Below are 17,206 nucleotides of genomic sequence, written 5' to 3' on the forward strand. Positions count from 1 at the left end.
TCCTCAGTCCCAGTGTGTCCTCGTTTCTCAGAGCCAGTTACAGGTTAAACTCCCACTGAGATATAATTACACAGTCACGCTTTTAATTAAACATTTAACAGAACATTCTCATATTTTACAGTTAATTCCTATCAAATTCGTCACAATCCCTGCCCCATAAAAGCCCGGCTATAATGATATAGAATGTCATCAGTCAGGGGTGAAGAGTTGAAGGTCTGAACCCCCCCATGCATTCAAAGAGAAAGAAATCCTCGGCTTGTCCGTACTCCACAGAAATGCAAACAGAGTTCTGCAGTGAAAACTATCACAGCAATGAAAGGCACCCGCACACCAGTTCCGAGGGTTACAATCGCAGCCTCTTAATGTCCTCGCTTCGGAAGTCGATGCGCAGCGCCAGGACCTGACGCACCTCTGCCGGCGTCAGTCGCCACGTCAGGGGACCTGAATTAGTGCCCCAGTAATCCAAGATCTCAGTTACCTGCAGAAGAAATCGGTAAAGTAATAGTAACTTTAGTTATTTTTGGTACTTTTAGAGTGTTTTCTCCAGCTCACAACAGTATGACAGAAAGCACGAGTGGTCCACACTCTGTGGAAACCACATGAGCCCATCGTTCTTGTCATTTCTAAACATGCTATGAGACAAAAAGCTGCATTATCGTGAATAAAAGAAATCCCAGTTGACAACGTGATACTTACTGGGGACTTCTTTGGGGAAAGGAATGCCAAAAATTGACTTATACAGGGGAAAAAACCCTGCATTTAAGCCAGCAGGCCACATTTCATTGCTGTATCAGGTAGACTAAAGCCAGGTTAATGAAAGCAACTTGTAGCTAAAGGTGTCCTGCCCAAGGTGTACCCTGCCTCTCACCCTATGACAGCTGGGATAGGCTCTAGCCCCCCGTGATCCTAAATTGGATAAGTGGAAGAGAATGGATGGATAGCAGCTAAAGCTGTCACACAGATATTTCCCAATAGCAAAAACATTACTAGTTACAATCCATCACTGGTGCTAAACCCCCATAAATGGTGTGCGTGTTTCTAAAACAGTCTAAATTACCCGCTCAAGGTTGAGAATGGTGGCCATCTGTGTGAGGCGAGCGAACTTGTCTCTGATGGTCCAGGTTGTCACGGTGGTGAGGTATGCCACAAGAGACCGGAGCTCTTTATCGAACTGCAACCCCCCGAGCTACAACAGAAAAGTCAAAAATAACGTCTGTGGGTGCGTTTTACGTACACAGCAACATCCTTTTTTTAGGTCTATATGTTCTACATTGTGTCATAATTTATTTAGAGGTTATGTAAAAACATGCTGCCCAAAAATAGGAAGACGCTGCCGTGCCAGAAGGAAGCACCCTCTGCTACAGGCCTTTCTGAACTCATTAATAAATTATTGGAGGCCTTTCTTCACCGGAGTGTCAGTGACGTGATGCACAAGCAGCTCGCTGCCACCCAGTGGCCGAGCTAAGCTCCTCACCCTGCTGAACGAGCATTTGAGGACCGTCTTCTCCATTTCAATAGCTATCAGACTGGTCATCAGGCTGGTCAGCGTGTCGTAGATGACCGGGGAGAGGGCCGTCTGGCGGGGATTTCAGATCAGAAGACAAGAAGAGAAGGTTACTAAACAGTGAGGAAGAGTATCGTTAGCCGGTAAACACAAAGTCAAATCTTAAAAGACACCTTAAACTCTGTCATCAGCTGCTCCAAGTTGACGATGAGCTGCTGCACCCAGGGGTCATTAGCTTCATAGTCATTAAACTCCTCCTGTGAGAGATGCAGACAGTTGCAGCAACACGTTCTGTAACCTCTGATTTATTCGTGTGCAGAAAGGTGAGAGCGTTACCTCCTCTATGTTATGTGAGATGGACAGGAAGCTGCTGATCCAGGGTTTGACCTGAGGCTTTATGGCTGTTGTGTTTAGCTCCGTCAGACCCTCCTGTGAAAGAAAATCAAAGACCTGACCTTAAAAAAAAAAAAAAAAAATCCAACAAAAAACACATTATTTTTTTCTTTCCATTTCTCTTTATTCTGGAAGCACACGGGTTGTGGGTTTGTCATGTTTTCACGGGATACTGGGATACCCCGGGAGCATGAGGTCTGTTATTTTAGTAACTGACTGGGTGCTCTATGCTGTTCCAGTCTTTGGCTTCTTCAGCGCCAACACGAAGCAAAAACTTGTTTCTGGGATGCATTTTCTGGAATCATAAGCACCGTGTGGAGCAGGTGCGATCTGCTTCATTGGAGCCGGATATCAGGCAGCCACGCCCGGAGTATCCCCGGGGTTACACAACAACGACACGCACCTCCTCGAAAACAGGGCTTTATTAAAAGATCTCATTAAAGCTGCGCTTCTTGCTCTCCTGTGACTTGTTAAATAAATAAGAGCTCTCCCTCCACGGCGCTCTCTGGTCTAACAACAGTTCTCCATCCTGAGGCTCCCACTCCAATTAAGAAAATATACAAGTCTGTGCAGACAAGCATGTGGTGTGTGTGCGTGCACGTCCAACCTGTAACAGATCTTTGAACTTTGTGGACGTGCTGACGAGGTCGGACAAACAGCTCTCAATCTTGGCTTGATCTCCAGAGCCGACCCCCTGACTGAACAACTTGGAGCAGTCATTCTGACCGGAAAGAAAATTGAAAAAATTTTTAATTTATGGGGAGAAAAATAAAAATAACACGATGAACAGGAGAAAAGAAGAGCTGTGGCACAAACTCACCTCCAGGTTCCTCTTTAAAGTTGTGATGTTCTCACTGCACACCTCGACGTTATTCAGGGTCACCTGAGTGGGGGACGAGTGTGAATGAAGGATTCTTACAGCCAGCGTGATTCAGTCCTGCTTTAAAAACTATAATCTGCTGGAGAAGAGGTATTTTGACATCTCCTGTCTCAGCTGGTAGTTATAAGGCTTTAAGTGTTTCTTAATTTCAATTTATGATGATATTAAAAAGGTTTTTGAAGTAGCTCTTGCTTCAACAAAGAGCCATTTTAAAAATTAAAGCTCCTCTCACTTAGTTCATTCATTCGATTCCTCCTTTAAATTACTGCTGAGCTCTTTTTTAAAGGGCTTACACAGCAGATGTGAGTGATTCATTTTTCTTACAGTCTGACCAAGATTTCTAAGGAACTGCCCTACGAGCGAGGCAAGTATTTCTGTGTCAAGCGGTCTCACCAGGAATGCAGCCTTGGCGTCTTCGGTGCTCTCGATGCCCAGTGTGTTGAACTTGCCCTGCTGTAAGCTGCTCTGCATCAGACTGACCGCGCTGCTGACACCACGCTGGATGTCCTGCAGTGTGGTAGCCGGGAAGCCCTGCCGCAGCTTGTTATACAAGACCTCCCTGACAGGTGAGAAGAGGCAGATGAGGCAGGAAAGGGGCACGTGTCAATGTAATAAATGTGTAAAACCAAACAAAAGGAGGATTTGAAAGAGGTAGAAAATGAGCAAGCGAGCACCTGAAGTCAGACTCCAGCACGGAGTTGGCGTGGTTGATCATCGCACAGAGGCAGTCGATGCTGGAGCTGGATAAAGCTCTGCTGATGCACTTTTTCACAATGTAGAAACAGTCGTCCACCATGCTGCTGGTCAGCTGTCCCTTTTCATATGTGTCCATAGCAACAGCCTGGGGGAGGAGAGGAGTAAATAATATGGTAAGGAATAAATCAGGCGCTTTGAAAAACGTGAAGTTACTGTATACTACAGTAATAAGGTAACACATAAACAATAAAATGACCATATGCAAACTTTTTTTTTTGTTTCCAATGTGTGCACAGATTTATGCACAATGTGTGCATAAGTAATAAAAGCAGGAGATTTTCAGGGAATTAACAAAAACTTTATAATTACAGGACAGTCCGGGCAATGAGTTACCAGAATTTTCTTATAAATTTAGGCCCAAAGAGTGGTGCTGACAGGTTTCTTTCATTTAATCAAACAAATTTTTTTAAAACAGAAAAATTAGATGTAAAGATGAAATAGCACCTTTTCTAATATTATATTTGTTATTTTTCCTCATATTGAGATATCTCAGGGATTTAATGTGTAGTTAACACATTTTATAATGACAGAAAGGGTATTTTTACTTGTCCGGCCCATCTAAGATTAAAGTGTATGTTGCCTCCGATGTAAAATGAGCTTGACATGAGAAACTTGACTTTATTATACAGTAGCACAAGCATTCACAAGGTACTACTGTTTAAACACAGACAGAAAAAAGTTTAATCATGTGCACGTTACGTTACTGTTACTCTTCTAGAAGTTTGGACTAGCGAGAAACTTTAAACTGTTCCAGAAACATGAGAAATATTTTATTTATAAGTCCAGGCGTCCTGTTTGATACTCGGGTGCTAAAGAGTTAAGTGTTTGGACACATGTTTGGAATATATTCAGATCTTGTCTACAAATATTACATTTGGTTTTTAAAAAGGTCACGATAGCTGTTTCATTGCCAGACCTGCTAGTCATCAAACACATGTAAAATTACTGTCACATTCAGGACACGACTGAATGAGAATCAGTCTGTCTGTCTATTTATAATCAGCATATGCTGAAACGTCCCCGTTTTTCTATGTAAGGCACAGAGCTTCTGCAGGGCCGGGGTGGACAACCAGGGGGATGAATGTGGTGTAAAACTACGTTAAATTAATGCACTTAATTGTTGCAGGAAAAGTAAACAAACAGGAAATTGCTAATCTACCCGGCTGACCTTTCTTTTTGTATTACACGAGCAACGCTGAGTCTTTATTCATCATTAATCAAAAATGAGAAACAGTTGGCGTGTGAAGTTTTTGGGCATTCTAAAGTGCAGGGAAAAGGTTAAGAAACCCTGGTGAAGGAAATATGTCTGCTCTGAACCGTTCCACTAAGGAAAGCTGTAAACCTTTTTCAAGAGAGAAGCAAAGCGTTTGCTCAGGAGTGACGATAGCTTTAAAAAAAACCAACAAAACCCCAAACCCCAAAAAGCAGATGGTGTTAAATTTTAAAATAAAATGTTTAAATTTAAAATGTCCACTGCTTTAAAAAAAAAATACAACCTTTTGAAATTGGATAAATCTTTTTGACACAGCCTGCATTTATTTTCAATTAACTTTTGGCAGTACCTTCACAGCCCACCAGGGGGCTGCAGCCCACACTTAGGGAATCATCTGCTCTCAGGTAATCTAAGCAATTTTTAATGTTTGCAGTGAATTCACAGATAAATTCAAGTAAGAAAATGCTGATGAATTTGCACGTAAAACCAGCCAGCTGCCTTTTTAAAATCCTTCATATTCTCTTTCCCTTTCTAAAACAGATGTATACATTACCCACAATGCAACATGACCACCACAGTTTGGTCTGTCATCTGAGTGCATTATGCTATCACCAGCTCATGTAGCCTGAAGGAGAGCTGAGGGTCACCTGCAGAATTTAAGCTTTTTTTTAACCTCAGACTCGACGTGTACGGCTTCCTGCGCGTCCACAGAAATGTTACACAACCTTTTCACGTTTGTGTCAGTGCAGCGGACACATAAACAGTCTTTGATGTGTGAACTGAGTCTTTGAAGTACAGAAATAACACTGCACTCAGCTGACCTTGTTGACAGACTCTCTCATGTAGTACTCTTCCATGGGAATGTAATAACCAATCAGCTCCTGCATCATCGTGCTCAGCAGGCAGTGTTTCAGCAGCTTCTCCACATTCTGCTGATGCTCTGCGTGTTTAAACATGGAGGGCAAAACACACATTTTCAACTGCACACTTCTTTACATTCACACTTGAATTAAAAAAAAAAAGAAGAAAAAAAAAAAATCACACATGAAGCTACCCTGTGTGATGCTCTGAGCGTCCCCAACTTCAAAGTCGGCCATCACACGGCGACGTAGAAAGCGCAGGTAGAGCTCCGCCCTCGCGTTCATCAGAGTGACTTCTGCCAGGACGGGATCCAGCTCCCTGTTTGTGGAAGGAGGAGGTGTAAACAAAAATATAAACCCTCAAATATGTAGGAAATGCAGCATCCCCCTCAGACAAACACACACACCTCGGCTCGATCCTCTCCCCTGGAACACTCTTCATCATGCTGCTTTGGACGACCTGAAACTAAAGAGCAGATTCAAGGTCACTGCCGGGTCAGGGACGCAGTGAAAGCAACCGTGTGATGCAGCTCGGGTGTCTCACACACACCTTAGCGTGGTATCCTCTCTGCTGGATGAACCTGTCGACTATTTTTTGGGCCTGGCGATCACATTCCTGCTGCAGGTGAGTGATGAGCGTGTACAAATGGCCTGGACCGTAGTACGTCTCTACTATTGGCTGATGGGTCTCCACAACGCGAGCGATACCTGCGAACGCAAACAAGCACACGGGTGGAGAGAGCGTGCAAAGAAGAATTCAGGCAGACACGCACAGTCTGTGTTTTCTCACCTTCCAGCAGCAGCGTTAGCGTGTCTGCAAATATCAGCAGAGCTCTCTTCTCACCCAGATCTGCTCCAGTCGCTAGCAGCAGGTTCTCCTCAGCTTTGGAGGCAAGCTGTGCGAAAGAGTGTGAATCAAAATGACATATTGTAGCAGACTAAAATACATGACTCAAATCAGGATAAACTGAAATTACAAGTTTGATGAAATGCATAAATAGGAGACACTAAGGCCACTATTACAGCCACAACTGCCCTTACGTCACTCAAACTAAGCTGCTATGTTAAAAATATGAATCTTTATGTACAAAAACCTAATAAACAGATAAGCATCCTTGCATTTAGAATCAATGTGTGACTGCTTGTGTGTCAGGTGTACAAGCAGTAGCAACAAATCAAGCAAAAACTAAGAAAAGAAAGCATTAAAAGAAAAAAATAATACCGGCGATGGCAGTGCTATCCCTCAGCCTTCTAAGTATCAATTTTAAAATCATAGGTGACTTTCTTCACGAGTTAACGCATTCACAAGCTCTTTTGAAAACTTGACCTCTAACCTTGACGTCGTGGTTACCGAGTTTGTGGTATCAATTACAAAACATCGCCACGTTCCAAGTTATCACACTCACAATCTTAGGTGTCCACACTGCTCGCCCGCTCTGCCTTTTATGGCTGGGGGTAAAAAGCCACACCACACCCACAAGAAAAGGCTCACAGGCCCCTGACTAGTAGGTGCCCCGACCAAGCATGAGACCATCATTTATGTAAGTCACTCATCCTCCATACCAAAACATTGGCTTGTAAGTATTCTGCTTTTGCCTTTCTGTCAAAACCCTTTTTAAACCATACTGTTTGCTTCCTTTATGGTTGGAAATCACTTTCATAGAGCGACCAACGGCTGGCACGGCGAGCCAGCATACAGGAGGCTAAGTTAGTTTCCACATCTGTGAGTCTGCTGAGGTCTACTTGGGTCTGAGTGACGTAAATATCGTCACCTGACGGTGATCTGTGTAACTGCAAATTTTTTTTATAACCGCATCCATGGGGACTAAACACTACAACAACAGCAATTACACATGTGTTACATTACAATGACTACGTCTGTAGTCTCTGCAGCTGTCTGTGTTCACAACAAAGTAAAATCCCCACTGGTGAACCCATTCTGGTTTGCTGGCAGGTGACCTTCATCAGTAAACCAGACAACTTTTAACTGATCATTGGTGAAGAACCCAACCCCAAACCTATCCTTTCAAGAAAAGTAAAACATTTTAGGAAAAATAGAAAAGAAATTTATGATGCATAAATAACACATAATAGCATAAGATTACAGTTAGGGTCATCACCTATGATGAGTTATGCTTAATTTTGTGCTACTGCTGTCTGTGTATTTGCTTATGGAGAGCCTAGCAGACAGGCGTTTCACCCACTGGTTGGAAAGCGGGCTGGAACACTGAAGGGAGCAGCAGTGAAAATCACCAGGAACGAGAACTGAGAGAAACAAACACCAAAAAAAAAAAAAAAAAAAATACAGCATAAAAAGCACAAACAGCGGCTGCAGTGACACTTTTCTCTGATTTTAACTCTCGGTTTCATTTCAGCTCTTTGAACGTAATAACTTCACTTGTCTCCGTGGCTGGCTGACAGATGGGGAGTGGTCCACTGACCGGCTGTTCCACATACTTTGGACACTCTCTCATGGATTGCCAATGTGCTATCACCGCTGAATTGTAATGTCTCCATTAAGCCAAATCTGGATCCACATCCCCCCTAATTTTCATCCACATACATGGAACCAGCCACCATGCACGGATCTCTCTTTATGTTTAAGTGGTTTGTGATTAATGAGATTCAGCTTTCTTTAAGTTTTAAGAGCAAATATAAAAGGATCAAAAAACAAAAACTCTTCGTAGAAATTAGAGAACAAAAGCTAAAATGTTCAGCAGAAGAATTATAACCTTCACACAAATGACCCCCTTTCTTTCCCAGGACTTGTTCTCATTACTGACCTGACTGCAGAGATACTGGCCAAATCGAGCGAGGCCTTGCTGGTGGAGGCCCAGAAGAGGGAAGATCTTGAAAAACCTTTCCACCTGTGCCAGGTCGACTGCTGCTACGGCTTCATCAAGCTTCTCTGCAACAATGACCTTTAGTTTCTGCTCTGCTTCCTGCAGTAGGACCAGACTGGCGTCCACAGCGCTGCCTGTGCAGACGTGATGAAATGGTAGTGTTAGTGTATCTTTGTGGCACTTACCCAAACCTTAATGTAACGTCTTTAACTGCTATATGGAGCTTTATTTTTCAAATCAACTGTAACTGCCTTTTCCATTTGCTTAATTAACCCCAAGCCTGCAGTTTAAGATTGCACGCTGATGTAGAACAAGAGGCTCCATACTTTCTTCTCCCTGCCTGCTCAGCTCGATAACGGACTGGTCCAGAGACAGGTATCGATGGATGTGAGCAGCGGCCTGTTCGTAATCTTCATTACGCAGAGCTGTCTGCACCCCGTCTGTGCAGAATTTCAGGTCGAGGATATCATCGGCACGCTGGATGACGTTATACAGCCGCGTCTGAGGGAAATCAAATGAGATACATGTTCAAAAATCAAAGCTGTTTTGACCCAGAAGGAGTCACGCCTAGAAAATGAACCTGGTATCAAAATGATGGCTAAAAAGAAGAACTTTCACATGCTAACATGTTTTACTGACATTCAAAGATGGTTATAAATTTCATGTAGCCATCTCCTGTCCTTATAAATTTACGAGGTCTCCAAAATCTTGTAACAAGTACGGTGAATTAAAAAATACTATGTTTTGTGTACTTCAAAGGTTCAAATTTGCTGGTTTTAAATTTGCAAGTTATAGTGCGAAAAAAAAGGCAAAACAAAAAACAGCTGATTCTGAGGGGGTCTGATGAGAGTGCTTTAAAATGTATGCATACTCACCTTTGCCAGGTCTAGCTGTCGTACTTTATGGCTGACGTTTTCAGCCAGGCTGCAGGTAAAAGTGATCATGCCCGACAGCTGGCTGGCATCTCCTCCAATCAGCTGGAGGTTGGGTCTGCAGAGCAAAGAGAGAAAGCATTTTTTTTCTCAGTACAACACATTACAGATTAGCATTTAAAGACTTTAGACCAGCAGCTGATTTTGACTGTACCCCATCCTGTGTAGTGCCAGCATTTTAGTGTGAATGGCCCCCTCCTGCCCTACCAGTCTGTCCAACTCTGTTTCCACCTCTTTCTGCAATAAACACAAAACAAAACACCATTTTTTTCTTTATAGAGTTCCCACAACTCACGTTACTTTATCCGCACTTCATTAGGTACAACTGCTCATTTATGCAAATATTTAATCAGGCAATCACATTCAGTTCATCTAGCCATGTAGATGTAACTAAGACAACCTACTGAAGTTCAAATGAGCATCAGAATGGGGACGATAGGTGAATTAACTTATTTTCAGCATGGGATGGTTGTTGGTGTCAGACAGGCTATGAGTATGCAGACAGGTATGAGTATTAAGAAACTCCAGATGTACAGAGATTTTTCCACATAACCATCTCTAAAGTTTACAGAGATTGGTTTGAAGAACAGGAAATATCCAGTAAGCAGGAGATCTCTGGGAGAAAATACCTTGCCGATTCCAGAGGTCAAAGGAGAATGGGCTTCAAGCTGATGGGAAGACAACAGTAACTGAAATAACCACTTGAAGAAGAACCTACAACAGCAGTCCTGTCAGTATCACCAAAACTGGACAACAGAACACTGGAACAACGTTGCCTCGTCTGATGAGTCTCAATTTCTGCCGCAACATTCAGACAATACACTGTAAATTCAGGTGTACTTAATAAAATGTCCAATAAGAGTAAATTGGTCCATCTCTGTCATCATATACCATGACTGATGAGACAAACACTGTAGAGTTTTCATGTTATCATTTCCCATCTTGCGTATTCACATTGTTACAGCTGATTGGCTGTATTTGACTTAAGGACATTTGCTTCTCGAAAGTCTGGTTTTTATCTGATGGGTGTGAAGAACGCAGGAAATATGCTGGTGTAGCAAGTATCGATCCGATATCAATATTAGTGTTGGAATCAATACTAGATATCTGGATCGATCTGCCCACCTCTAAAAGGTGGTAAATGAGTTATGTATGTATGTAGGAGCTTGTTGAATATAAACACAGTAAAACTAAATGAGAAAAAGAAGCGACAACAAATACTGGGAAACAACTGATAGCAGGAAGAAGGCGATCCATGGTGATTTAACAGGAAAAACAATAAATATGAAGTGACACGGTCTATGATTGCATTCCTTCTGATGACAGTAAACTATTATTAAAGCTTGATGTTTTTGTGAATATCTATTAAAGCAGACATCCTTCTCAGCCGCAGTTTGAGGAGGAGCGTCTGTTAAGTTTACGTGGATGACGACAGCACCTGTGTGCCGCAAACAAACCACCGTCACCGGCCGTTGGTACGAACCTCCTCCTCGCAGAGCTGCTGGTAAATTTTCTCCAGGTCCTCCAGCTCCGTCAGGGCAGAGATGGTGTCCATACTCACAGAGGACAGAGAGCTGGAGTCGCATCTTCTCGCTGTTATGGGTCCACCGTCAGCCATCTTCCGCCACCGGAACAGGACACAGAAGCCAACGTCATCATTTTGTTATTATTCCCCGTGATTAGTCTGCCAGGCAGCGTTTCGGCGCATTATTCTCGGGTCTTTAGAGAAAACGAACTCGTTTTAAAATCATAACCGTGTCGATAACGTTGTATTTAACCATGTATAATATAAAGATATAAATTTTATTACATATTATAGTCTGTGGGTGGTGAGGATAGGTCAGCATTTTTACCTAAGTACCTGACAAGTGTTACTCGGGGAAAACATTTTCGCGTAGCACCACGCATGCGTTTTGTGCTGCGTGTGAAGCCTGCTCACAAACTCACAGTACCAAAACTGGTCCCCTAGAGGGCGCTGCTCCGATACTCCTCAGTGAACGGAGAGACCGTATGGTATGGGGCTAAAACTGTGGAAGGAAATTGGTGTCTAAAGGTTTACTGACGAATATGAGATGATGCACAAGCATAAACCAAGATTTTATTTAACTAAGTACACATTTTTAACCCTTACATAACATCTATTTGCTAAAAATGTGAATGAATAAAAGCAGTTAGTTTTCTTGTGGCTCTCAAGTGTGCTTAATTAAAACAGATATTTGCTGTAATAACTTGATAATAGAGTAGAGGGTTAAATGTAATGCATGGTCCACCGCATGTCACCACCAGAATTGTATATTGTCCTGGAAAGCCATTGGCAGATCATCCCCAGCCCTAACTATGGTATTAAAAAAACCCCACATTTTTATGTCTGATCTCTATGATATTCTTGCTATTTTTAAAGGGAAAAGTTAACTGAAAGTTGCTTTTTGTGGCTTTGCAAGGTGAGATGGGGTCCTGGATTAAATACCAGGATGAAGTCAGGACATCAACAGTAACAGAAAAAAACCCCCACTGCACACCTATTGTTTTCAAATTTTCATATTTTACTAAAACAAATCAAGAGCATTTTGTGTTTTAAGCAATGATGACTGCATTCATCAAAGTTAAAATCAGGAGACTTGCTGTCCTCTGGAAAACAGCAGGAGCTCTTCTCTTTCCTGTTGGAGCTCATCCCATTTCTTCTGTAGTTCTTCCTTTTCCTTCTGCAGCTCCTCTCGCTGTCTACTTAAGTCTTTGGCTTCCTCCTGCTGTGCTTTCCTCAGAGACTCGATTTGCTCCCTCTCTGCTGCCGCCTCTCTGGCACTAGCTGCACGCAGCTTCTCCAGCAGCTCCCTCTGATGCTCCAGAGTCCGAGCCTCCTCCTTCTGCGTTCTCCTCAGAGCTTCTATCAGCTCTATCTCCCTCTTGAGAGTACGCCTTTCTCCTTCAGACATCTTCAATGCACCTGCAAGAGGAGAAGGACTCAGGTTTAGGCTCATTACAGCCTCTAGCACAGTGGGAACCTGGAAAACAGGACTGAGGTGTCTTTTTAAGGGCTGCTACTGATTATTCTTAATCAGAGGGAGTTATAACAGGTATTTGGAACAGATAAACATTTAAAGTAAAGAAAAAAAGAATATAAAACAAGTCCTCAAAATATAGATTTGTATTGTGCCATAATTTTGAGTAATGACTATGGCACTTCAGTCTTGTAAAAAGGAAATTGCTCTAAACCAAAGAGTAGGGAGTGCAGACAGAGTAGTGGCTGCATCAGCACTTCTTTAAATAGATTTAAGTTGATATTGATAACCACAAAAATATCACGCCTGATAATTGTCCAGGATGCCAAATTACCCGCTTCCCCGTTGGAAAACATGACCCCTCCCAGTCTGCCTGTTCCTTTCTTACTTTCTCTTCGGTTCAGAGTGTGAGCAGTGGCACATTACATTCACATATATATATAGCCCCCATATGCCCACTCCTATGAAGAGTTCTGGTGGCGCCACTGTGTGCAGTGTGAATTCATCCTCTTAATTGAGAAAATGACTTTGAACTCATTTACATGGAGAAACAAGACCATGGGACCCACAATGACCAAAAGCAGGGCTGACCCAGAGTGAAGCATTGTGTAGGAGTAAGTATCATAACAATTCCTGTAGACTGAGTGAAACAGCTGTGAGCTATAAAATCGTACCTGGAGCCTGTCTCTGCTCTGACGTCTTGTTGTTGGCATGTGAGACGTGAGATGAGTTTAACGCAGGTAAATGCAGCCCGTTGGACACCAGCTCTGACAGCAAGTTTGGGTGTCTCTTTGACATGTGTCGGTGCAGATTAGTGGAGCCATGTTTCCCGCACTTCAGCTTCTTCGTGCAGATACGGCATCGAGCAGCGTTCAGACTGTCCAAGCGCTCAAAGTGTCTCCAGATGGTACTGCGTTGTGGACGTCGTGCAGGAAGGTCGTCACTCCCCTCTGTATTTGTTTGAGGTTCTGCTGGATTTCCGTGGGAAGCGTCTAAGATACCGTTGATAGCCAAACTGTTATCGGTTTCATTCACCAGTGTTACTGTCTCAGAGTCTCTGTCCTTCGACAAGACTTCCACTGAAAAGAAAGAAAACATAGTTGTAATCACACAACTCACACCTCATGTCCTTAACTGGAACACCTGACTCCAGGTAGCCTTTAGAGAAGAAGTCACATTATAGCAGTTCACTTATGATTCCAGCCTACACTACATGACCCAATAGGGTCAATACAGATGCACAGCTGTTTGTGTGTTATAAGTTTGAGCCGCTTAAGTTTCTGTATATCTGTCACTCAGATAAAAAGGAGACCACATTATATGATTATTTAGTCCCCTTTTCATGTATACACATACATGAGAAGGTGTGGCACTAGCAGCATCTGACCAATCACAAAGAGATATAAGTCCAAGGGGAGCAGAGCGAGTGATCTTAGAAAGGAAAAATCAAACTATAATATGACATAATCAAGTCTGAAGGCAACAGAGCTGCTGCAGATAAAGCAGCAGAGTGGAAGTGAAGGGAGCAGCATAGTACTATGAATTAATGTGTGAGAGGTTTAAGAATTTTGGTCCGTAAGGATGGAAAAGTGCTTATAGCCTATTCACTTTGATCAGACCAGACCAGTAAAATTACATAAAAAGTTCTGGTAGTTCATTGCCCCAACTTCCTGTAATTATAAACTATAAAGTTTTTGTTAATTTGCAGAATATAACATTTTTAAAACTGTGCAAACACTGTGAAAAAACAAACAAACAAAAAACCCCAGACATTTCTATAGTAGACAGTGGAAAAACAGGAACTTTTGGCAGGCGGGGATCTCCTATCAATATCACACTGTAAAACTAAACCCTGGTATAGAGTTTTCATCCCTCTGTTTTTGTCTTGATTACAGAAAACACTGGAAACTTTAGCTTCCTCCACTGATACTGAAGAGGAAGATAAGCAAGGTGTTATCTCTTGTTTGTGTAGATGTGAAACTTTAATATGCCTGTCAAGCAGCTTACCTGGAGCATCACTCTTCTCTGTCCCCCAGAAGGCCTCATCGGTCTCAGGGTTAGTGTTTGAGTCCTGTGAGGAGTTTAAGGATGTTGGTGGGTGCTGCTGGGTGGATACCAGCTCAGAGTACACCTTAGGATGTTTTGAGGACAAGTGTCGCCACAGGTTGCTGACGCCACCGCTTTCGACCAGCTGCTTCATGCAGATGCGACAACGAACGGCGTTCAGATTGTCCAAGTGATCAAAGTGTTTCCAGATCACGCTGCGATGTCGTGGTCGTCTCACAGAGTGCTCATCACTTGTCTCCATTTGTGTTATTATTTCTGATGGACCCACCTGTGGAAGGACGTCATTCAAAGAAGAGCTGATTCCAGTTGTGTGTACTGCGGTGTCATCCTCATCGCCCTCCAGTGCCACTTCCACTGAAGAAGAAAGAGACAAAGTTACATTTAAGTGGTGAACATTCTACTACATGATAATACTCAGTGACTGCTCTATACACATAGAATATGGTCTTCACCCTTAACTTAACTAACCCTAACCCTTTGGCGGCCTTTTTCTGAAACACTATATATCTACTTCTGTCCCCACACAGCTGGGGTTCACTTTAGATGGTTTGAAGAGCTGTACCGGAGCAGAACTGCTCTCCTTCCGCCTGATGGTGCTGGTCTTCCTCTGGGCCAGGTTTAGATCCGGGTCCGTTACTTCTCGTGGAGAGCTCGCTGGGATGCTTCACACGCAGGTGTCTCAGCATAGGAGTGGTAGATCCACAACCTTTTTTGAGCAAGTGACGACCGCAGAGAAGACAACGGACAGACCGAAAGTCTATGTTTTCGAAAAAGCCCCAAACTACACTACTACGAGCCCGAACCATCGCGGTGGATATGGGTTGGCACTGCTGTGAATAAAGAGACAAATGCCACGGCTCGGTATAGAATGAATCTTTACGCTGCGGCTATCCGTACTATTAGCGGAGTTTATTTGTTTTTGATGTGCTAGCCTAGCCTAGCTGATACTACGTGCAGCATACTAAACTGTAATAGCCCTACGTCATATCCGGGGTATCAACCGTCGTCTTCCGCGCGGGACAACACTGGAAACGACGTGGCGACCGGAGTCCATAGAAAGTGAATGACTTTCAGCGACTTTCAGCTACTAAAGGCGACAGAATAACAGCTGGCGCCACAAAGTGGGCGGGACCTGAGATAAAAAAATTTTTAGCTTCCACGCGAGCGACTGAAAAAACTACCAATGAAAGCACACGCTGCGGCTGCTGACCCGGTAGTAAATACGGAAGATGGTTACCTAGGCAGCTTCGACCATCCACAGAGAAGGGTCTGGCTGCAGCCACTGGTGTCACTGTCACTACCCGATCTGTACCGGAAACCCGATCGGTACCCCGCATGCGCGAAAGGTGTCTACTTCCGGTCGAAGCGTTTTACGATAGTTACGGGTCAGAGTATCTGTTAAGATGTTAAGAATAATAAGTATATCTTCAAATGTTTGCAATAATGAAGCATTTCAGTACAATGTAGACAAAAACGAAAAATAAAAAGATAGTTACGGATCAGGACTCCCCGATCCTTACTGCGCATGTGCACAGTCCGACCGTACAAATCGGGTCTACCCGATCCGTACCGCGCATGTGCAGATGTTGTCTTCTTCTTCTGTTCGTTTAATAGCAGTTTACTCCCCAGTGTACGAGGATACCGCCACCTGCTGACCGAGCGAATGAACCCTGTTATAAACTGAATTAGCGTCATTTCAAATGCGTGTTAAATTTGATTTAGCGATAGTCGAGTGTGTTTATGCTTGTCTGTGTGGAGAGGATTGATTGGAATAGTGATGATGATGTCCGCTATCACTGTCAATTGTCAGTAAACACTTAATCTGGCTGATGAATCTTCACGTGACCTATTACAAAGTCTGTATTATTAAGTCTGTAATTAGGCGCCATTCTTATTATTTTACGGAGCTTTTGTTCAATCGGGGGACGCTGTCTGTTGAGGAGAAAAGCATGAATTTGTTTGTATACGGATTATCCATTGTTTAAATGTCCCGGTAGTCGAAAAGGAGGCAGAGCTGTTGAGAAATGCTAGGAGCTAACTGGGCGCTAACTGTACCATTCAAATATATTGAATGTCGCAATGCTGGCAAAGAGAGGAAGTGACGTAAGATTTGCGCATGCGGGGTACCGATCAGGTTTCCGGTACGGATCGGGTAGCGACAGGGACCTCCACAGTAACCGGAAACACGTGACCTCCACAGTAGCCGGAAACACGGGGGGGGGGCGTCGTCCACAAGCAACAGATTCATAGCGATTCGCGTAGACCAGGGTTCACCAACCTTTAACACCCAAAGAGCCATTTGGATCCGGTTTCCACACAAAAGAAAACACTGGGAGCCGCAAATACTTTTTGACATCTAAAATGAAGATAACACTGTATATATTGTTTTTTACCTTTATGCTTTGTGTGAACAACTAAGGCGTGTTGCTTATAAAATCCATGAAGTGCTACAGAGAAAATTACATTTTATTTATGTAATTAACACATTTTGAACTCTTAAAGAAATATAAAAAAAGGAAAGACACCCAGCTGAACTGAAATGATCCATGTAGCAAACAAAAACTGTCATGAGCCGCCACGCTTATATCGCCTTTGGGCTTTTGGAGCCTTGACCTGAGTTTTAAAAAATAATTGGAAAAAAAAGCTCTATGCTGCTAAAAGATGAAAAATAGATATTTGCAAAATTCTGCCTAAATATGTATTTTACCAGGTTAACGTGTGTGGCGGGCGTGGTCTGTAACGCCGCTGCAGGGGAGGCG

At 43.1% G+C, this 17,206-nt stretch overlaps 2 protein-coding genes across 3 annotated transcripts; both read right to left on the bottom strand.

Annotated features, from left to right (window-relative positions):
• Positions 1-61: 61 nt before the first annotated feature.
• cog4 (component of oligomeric golgi complex 4) lies at positions 62-11,070 on the bottom strand. The gene is made up of 19 exons (XM_031758064.2): positions 10,865-11,070; positions 9,536-9,618; positions 9,325-9,439; positions 8,776-8,950; positions 8,390-8,583; positions 6,397-6,502; positions 6,157-6,314; positions 6,014-6,072; positions 5,801-5,925; positions 5,568-5,686; positions 3,452-3,618; positions 3,171-3,336; positions 2,718-2,780; positions 2,505-2,618; positions 1,841-1,933; positions 1,678-1,761; positions 1,475-1,576; positions 1,058-1,186; positions 62-478 (listed from the first exon to the last, which is right to left on the bottom strand). Exons 1-19 carry the CDS (start codon positions 10,997-10,999, stop codon positions 344-346), a joined length of 2,322 nt encoding a protein of 773 aa, XP_031613924.1. The 5' UTR covers positions 11,000-11,070; the 3' UTR covers positions 62-343.
• Positions 11,071-11,903: 833 nt separating this feature from the next.
• On the bottom strand, positions 11,904-15,676 carry LOC116334588 (zinc finger BED domain-containing protein). 2 transcript variants are annotated; one of them, XM_031758031.2, is made up of 4 exons: positions 15,429-15,676; positions 14,388-14,801; positions 13,055-13,459; positions 11,904-12,325 (listed from the first exon to the last, which is right to left on the bottom strand). In XM_031758031.2, the coding sequence occupies exons 2-4, from the start codon at positions 14,686-14,688 to the stop codon at positions 11,991-11,993; spliced, it is 1,041 nt and encodes a 346-aa protein (XP_031613891.1). In that variant the 5' UTR covers positions 14,689-14,801; positions 15,429-15,676; the 3' UTR covers positions 11,904-11,990. The 2 variants fall into 2 exon arrangements, with proteins under 2 accessions (XP_031613891.1, XP_031613890.1); XM_031758030.2 differs by having other exon boundaries at positions 15,010-15,676.
• Positions 15,677-17,206: the final 1,530 nt, after the last annotated feature.

The sequence above is a fragment of the Oreochromis aureus genome, linkage group 1 (assembly GCF_013358895.1).
Source record: "Oreochromis aureus strain Israel breed Guangdong linkage group 1, ZZ_aureus, whole genome shotgun sequence".
NCBI classification, from domain to species: domain Eukaryota; kingdom Metazoa; phylum Chordata; class Actinopteri; order Cichliformes; family Cichlidae; genus Oreochromis; species Oreochromis aureus.